The sequence below is a fragment of the Hibiscus syriacus genome, unplaced genomic scaffold (genome assembly GCF_006381635.1).
Source record: "Hibiscus syriacus cultivar Baekdansim isolate YM2019G1 unplaced genomic scaffold, ASM638163v2 tig00006570_pilon, whole genome shotgun sequence".
Classification (NCBI taxonomy): Eukaryota; Viridiplantae; Streptophyta; class Magnoliopsida; order Malvales; family Malvaceae; genus Hibiscus; species Hibiscus syriacus.
The window spans coordinates 258,530-265,920 of NW_024062102.1; the positions used below are offsets into that span (position 1 = coordinate 258,530).

The following is a 7,391-nucleotide window of genomic DNA, read 5'->3' on the forward strand; positions in this document are numbered from 1 at the left end:
AATGTTTTTATTAAAAAATTGAGTAATAAATTAAAAAGTAGAGTATAACTTGCCTATTTGATTCAAAATAAACAAAAATATTATTGAATAAGAAATTTATTTTCTTCTCTTTAAAAATGAATTAGGGGAAGCTTTCGATGTCCCCCAAAGTTTGTTCTTCACCATCTTTATCGGTAGATATCAAAACAACGAAAAAAGATAGTAAAAGAAACAAAAGGAGGGCAAGCGTGGGATGGCAAACAAATCAAAGCATATTAACAAAAACCGGCAGGGCAGCACAACAAATGCAATTCCGAGTCCAACTACTCGCCCCCGACGCTCCTCATCTGATCCGGACCTCACCATCAAGACATCCAAAGCCGAGACCCTCGTCGTCATCCCCCGGTTGAGTCGATCCTCGGCCTCCACTCATCGTCGTGAAAAATCCTCCTACTGGATTAGTTGGAGCAACATCAGTAAACTAGGCGACTTCATCGATCGAAGAAGAAAAGAGTCTGATTTAACAGAGGAGAGTCTCGGTGCACATAATGAGTTTCATGGAATACTTCCTCATAAGGTTCATGTCACCAATTTCATTGCTGGCATGAATGATGAAAGGAACAATAAGTGCAGTCCTTATTACAAAGGACTCACTGATTCCACCCTTTCTATAAACCGCGAAAAGAAGTCTGGACCCGACAACAGTCCGGATCGAGAGAGTCAAGCAACTACTGCGGCCAATTCATCTAGCTCGTTTTCGAGTATGTTGGGTAAAGTTCAAGAATTTGGTTCTAGTTGTTTTACTTGTAGGACAACTGGTGATCATTACAAGGACCCCTCTACTCCAGCTGATGTTCTGAAACCTGTTAAAGCAACTAGTTTTTCGTCGTCAACGTGTAATAAAACAACTACAAGGCTGGAGAAAAAGGAGGTCGACGATCCTCTTGATGTTCAGTTAGTAGTTGAGGAGAAGCCATTGAGGGAGAGAGTATGGGAACCGGCGACTACACCGGTGACGGCGCGGTAATCTTGCCGGCGGATGGAACTGTTGTTGAGAAGAAAGATGCCGATGTTTACAAGGTGCACCAAAAGTACATATTGGCAGACAAGTACCAACCCAAAACTTTAAAAGATTTCATCTGCAATAGAAGTGAGGTCACTCGGTTGCAGGTTCTGGTGAGAATTAATTACTTATTCCTATCAACAAAAAAAAAAAGAATTAATTACTTATGGTCTATTTTTATTTTAGCCCTTATTCTATGTTAAAATTTGAGTTTTAATGCATAAACATTTATAATACTATTAATAGGTCTAAATAGACAATATTCTTGTCGTCTTTACTCTTTAGAGTGATAAAGTTTCTTTTATATGTAAAAGAGTCTTAAATATTTTATTAACATGTAAATTTTATTGGCTAAAATAATTAATTAAACTTTCATGTAAAAATGATATGTGATTGAATAATAATAATTATATTAAATAATGATAATGAATGTACACAGTGACAAGACTATGAAGGAACCGGTGGCAATCTAAATTTATTTTAATAATTCTTTAAAATAAATATATTTTTGAGGATGAATTCCATCAATGGATATACAATTTGATTCATTTTAATTCTATATACATGTTTTATTTGGTCTGAAATCTTTCACATCTATTATAAATCTTTATTTTCTCTCAAATTTAACTTTTCATCAAACGAATAACACTATAATTTTTTTTAGTTTTGGTCAAATTAAATTTAAATTACGATCTCTCATAATCGCTTTAATTGTAGAAGCTAACGATGTTACTGATTTTCAGACTTGTTTATGATGTTACCGATTTTCAGACTTGTTTATAATATTATAAAATTAAATACATCTTTCTAAATTTTAATATAATAGAAGGATTAAAACAAATAAGTAGACCATTACTTGCTATTACTTTTCATATATATATATATATAGACTTTCTTAGTTTCTAATACTTCGTGCCCCAATTGTATGTCGTATGTTACAGGTGAAAAGTGGAGAATGTAATCACATTATATTTGAAGGACCTCCTGGTGTTGGCAAGAGAACCATGATTTTGGCTATGCTTCGAGAAGTTTTTGGACCCGACCAAGTTCAGGTATGATAATATTAAGTATTTACGCAATGTATATACGTTGTCAATAGGTTAAAAATATTCTAAACATATATTACATTATAATCATCATATTATTAAAAAATAAAACTTCACGGGAAACATGATTTTGGCTATGTTTCGAGTCATTTAGAGGGCATTTTATCTTTTTGGTCACCAAATTAACATAAAATACTATATAAATCATAAATCTTTAGTTTAATCAAATAATATTAATGAACATTTATTATTAACAAATTAGGTTATTTATATTAATTTCGTTGAATGTTTTTAGTTTAATTTATTAATAATAAAAGGTTCAATAATGTAATTTGATGAAGTTAAAGATTTCTGACTAAAATGTAAATTGATGCTAGATTATGTGGATTTTAATGTAAATTACCCTCATTTAGATGACCCTTCAACTTCGCTTCATGCAAATTGTCACTTATAATAACAGTCTGGTCTCTTGTATGAGCATATTCGTTCGTTTGCAAAGCCACAATTTCTTGGTCAAATTCTGAATTTGATCATTTATTATGCTCATATTTGTTGATTAAGTCTTTATATTTTAATTTAGTATAACTTATCCTCTACATTTATAATATCACTAGTGTGTTGAAATAATAAACACCTCAATTATTTAAATTTAATACTGCCAAAATTCTCTTAAAAAATAAGTCTTTCAACTCATCAAATTGGCATTTTTTTGGTAAACTACATATTTAGTCACTTAGCTATTTTCGCGATTTAGTTTTGGTCATTTAACTATTTTTTTCCAAAAGCATACTTAAAGTTATGTTTTAGTTTCGTTTTGATCATCCACAGTTAAAAAAACATAATTGTTGGTGTTATATTTTTATTATTTTCAATGGTGATATAGTATAACCTTACAGTGATACGTCAACATCACCGTTAATTTTTTTAATGGCGAGTGACCAAAACGTAACTCTAAGTATGATTGAAGAAAATAAATAGTTGGATGATCAAAACAAAAACTGCATAAATATTTGGTGACTAAATATGTAGTTTACCCTTTTTGTGTTGAAATGGATGTTTTTAGGGGGGAACACATCACCGTTTAATTTAAACGGATTATTTAAATTAACTAATGACATTATTAGAGTAAAAAAGATTAAATTTGAAGGACAACCCATAATTTGGCCTAATTTATTCTAGCTAAGAGAGTAAAAGGTATCTTAATTTTCATGTTTTGCAGACAAGGGACGAGCTCAAGGCTTTTCACTTGAAGGTAATTGACAATCCTCCACATTAATAAACGACATTGAGTTATATCTGTATAGCTTTGAAATGAAAAATGTATAATCAATGACAGGGGGAATCAGTAGGAAGAATCGAAGTAAATGTAAAGGAATCTGACAAACACATAGAAGTCAATCTGTCGGATCTAAGAGGATACGAGAAGCATGTGATTGTGGAACTAATGAAGGAAACACAAGCAAAGAACTCCAAATCTAATAAAGCTTTGTCCAACGACCCTGAAAACTGTAGAAGTAATCAATCCTACTACTCTATAACAACACCACAAATCATCTACCAGTATATGGTTTTTAAAGGTTGAATTTTTGTGCAGCCATTATTTTATGTGAAGCAGACAAATTAAGCCCAGATGCTTTATTGTACATCCGATGGCTGTTGGAAAGGTATAAAGCTGGCAACAAGGTTTTCTTCTGCTGCTCCAACGTGTCTAAGCTTCAGCCGATTAGGTCACTTTGCACAGTCATTAAGCTATTACCGCCCTCGAAAGAAGAGGTGGCTGCCATTGCTGTTTAAATCCTGCTGCAACATAAAATGATGTTTGTTTTATCAAGTTTTGGTATTTTTGCTTCAGATTGTTCGAGTCCTGGAATTTATAGCTAAACAAGAAGGCCTGTCTTTGTCCCATAAGTTTGCTGAAAGGATTGCTGAAAGTTCAAAGAATAATCTGCGTCAAGCCATTCGTTCATTCGAAGCCTGTAGGGAATCAAGGTAAAACAAACATCCGCTCCATTAGTAAGCTTTTTCCAGAGATTTTTTTTTCTTTTTCTAAAAATATATTGTTATTGGTGAACTTCAGTTATCCTTTCAAGGAAGACCAAAAAATTCTGTCCGGATGGGAAGAAGACATTGCAAATATTGCCAAAAACATGGTAGAGGAGCGAAGCACAAAACAGTGAGTTGTTTGCTTAAATTTGGTGCTTTGAAATCGAGTTTAATTTGGGAAAAAATGACAGCGTTCGAACTTTGCATAAGAAGATATTAACATCACTTAATCATATTATAACATTAAGATTATCTGTAATTGCTTAAGCATTTGAACTTGGTGAATTACAGGTTATATATAATCCGCAGAAAGCTTCAAAATCTGGTAGAGCATGATGTGTCTCCCGACTTCATATTCATGGTAAGTAGGGCTCACCCAAAAAAAAAAACCAAAAGAAAAATATTTCACCTACTTGCAATATGTTGTAATTCTCAAAATCATGTTTTTTAAATAAATATAAATGTTATTAATTCTAACTTTTACAAATGATATTTATCATTAATAAATGCTGGTTCATTACTAACAGACATGTAATTATTTTATTTATTTTTAATAATAGTTATTTATTTTAAATAAAAATTAATACAGCTATCTTAAAATTAATGGTATAATCTTAAAAATTATCTTATGTGTCTAAAAGATTGACATGACATTATTATATTTACAAAAGTGATGATATGACACATGTCATGTGTCTAAAGTGATGATATAATATTATCACATGTCTAAAGTGATGACATGTGACTTTCACATGTATATAAATGATGACTTAACACATGTAACGTGTTCAAAGTTATAACATGTTATATGTCACATGTGATGAAATGATATATGTTATGTCAGTCCTTTAGATATGCAAGACTTATTACATTAACAATAAGCATTGATTGTTGGTCAACTAACTCATCCAATCAAAAATCATTTTGACTTAAAATAAAACGTTGGAGATCACGTGGTTAAAAAAAGGAGCTAAAGTTATTATTCAGTCAAATGTTAGGGGTATTTTTTTTTCATCACACCAAAATTAGTATATGATTATATTTAAATATATTTAAATAAAAATTAATTGGTAGTAATTCAAATAAATAAAATAATTTTATCTAATAGTTATTTTTTTCAGTTTCTAACAACATGAAATTCCCACATTTATTCAAAAACAAATGTTCCCATTCCCAAAAAAAAATTCCATTCCTAGAAAACTTTTATGTTTTAACATATCAAATATACAAATCACTCCCCCACTAATTCAATTTTCATTTTATTATTTCTCTATTTCCCTTTCCTTTCCTTTCCCCTTCCTTTTGCAGTTTAGGTATCTAATCCCACCTTCAAATGGTTCGGGATTACACTGACTAGTTTAAATATTGAATAAAAAAAATATATAGCTTATTTTTTTTAAACATGGTAAAAAGCTAAAAAGAATAATATTAAAAGTAAAAAATTCAATGAATTATCGACCGATCAGAAGCGACTAAATTTTGCTTTATTTGCATATTCAATTTTGTTTTGAATTAGTAGTCTCAATGTTTGATTATAATATTTCAGTCGAGTTAATTTATTCAATCTTAATAATTTACAGTCATTGGTGGAAGAAGTGAAGAAGCAGTTGCAGGATAGCCTGCACCATCAAGTAGATTGTTTATTTGAAGAATACAATGTAAGAATATGGATGAACCCTTTGCTTTATGTTTCCTCATAACTATCTTAATTATCTCCAATTAAAGCTGATTGCTGTTAATTAAGAGGGATGATGAAAATATGATTGAGAGCGAAGATGATATGGAAACAAAGGACAGCAGGGTTTTCTCAAGAATCGAAGGTATGCATTTCATTCAAGGCAGATTTTTGCACTCGCTTGTTTTCCTATTTATATTGGAATTATTGGACGCAGAGTTTATAGCCAGATTCATGAGCTGGTTCAATAAACAATCAAAGATGGCGACTGCAGCCTTGGCCCACGTTCAAGGGACTTGATTTTCTTCATAATTAAAACAAGGTAGTGAAATAAGCATTTGTGGTTTCAATCATGGGAGGATGTATATGACTTTTGTGGAGTTTAATTGCATACCTATTATTAAATTTAATTTAATATATTAAGGAGAATAAAAAAAATAAAAGAATTTACATATCCATTTTTCTTAAAAAATAAAATATTAAAATTTTGTACTTTCATTTTCTAATTTCTAGTGGTTTTCAAAAACTATTATTACCTTCATCCTTTTTGTACAAGTTGAACTGGGGATTCCTTTTCGAGAATTTTATTATTATAAATTAATTTAAATATAACATGATTTTTGCTATTATAAATAAATCTAATTACAATCTTAGGCAAAGAAAGTTTCCTTGAATTTTTTTTTTTTTGCTTTAAAAAATTTGCCTTTTAAATCTTATTAAATACTTTAAAGTATTTTATTTGATAAATTTGATTTAAGGTTTTCAAAGTTATATATTTTAGAGAGCTAATAATTAGATAAAAAATATAAAAAATTTAGTATTAAATGATAGAGAACAAGTCCATCTTCAATATTTTAGAAAAAAAATTAAAAAATAATTTAATGTATCGAGGGGAGGAAAAAATATTACATATTCAATATTCTTTAAGAGAGGTATATTAAAATTTTGGACCCTTATTCTCTACATGGATCTTTCATTATTTTTAACCCTTGGGATGGGCAGGCAACCCAATGCATTGTAAGAAATCCAAAAAAAAATTGAAGATGGGTTATTCTCTTTTCCCTCTCTCCTTTTCTTGTTTCTTTTCTGATCGTTTGATTTGAATTGAAATTTTTCTACAGGTTTTTGTTGTTTGGGAATGAGTCTTGCATCAAGTTTCGAGTTTTGCTTGAGATAGGAATAGCAGTGTAACGTCGGCATCATTGCTGCTATTTTCTAAGTATTTGTGCATACAAAAGCCAATATTAAGAACAAGTAAACATTCCAATAAAAGAACAAATATACATATTTAATTTTGCATTTACAACTAAAATTGAATTGTCTGATATGAACAGTTCAATATTTGTAACCTTTTTCGGCGGCTGGTGGAGTATTCTTCACACAGGTAATGGCTGGAAAAGAATGGATTTCAATGTATTAGTAAATTGTAACAACGAAGATAAAAGAATCACAAAATGTTACGGAGTTGTCGAATTATTTATACAGTGGTAGCCTAAAGGCATTGAGTTTATACACCAATAACTTTCCATACTTGTACGCTATTGGTTAATCATTAGAGATAACATTAAGGAGTAACATCATCAAA

At 30.4% G+C, this 7,391-nt stretch overlaps 1 protein-coding gene across 1 annotated transcript; it reads left to right on the forward strand.

Moving 5' to 3' along the window:
• Window positions 1-232: 232 nt before the first annotated feature.
• Window positions 233-6,106, forward strand: LOC120200748 (replication factor C subunit 3-like). The gene is made up of 12 exons (XM_039201508.1): window positions 233-991; window positions 1,039-1,155; window positions 1,984-2,094; window positions 3,308-3,340; window positions 3,425-3,602; window positions 3,683-3,861; window positions 3,941-4,077; window positions 4,166-4,261; window positions 4,423-4,492; window positions 5,712-5,789; window positions 5,876-5,951; window positions 6,024-6,106. Exons 1-12 carry the CDS (start codon window positions 233-235, stop codon window positions 6,104-6,106), a joined length of 1,917 nt encoding a protein of 638 aa, XP_039057439.1.
• Window positions 6,107-7,391: the final 1,285 nt, after the last annotated feature.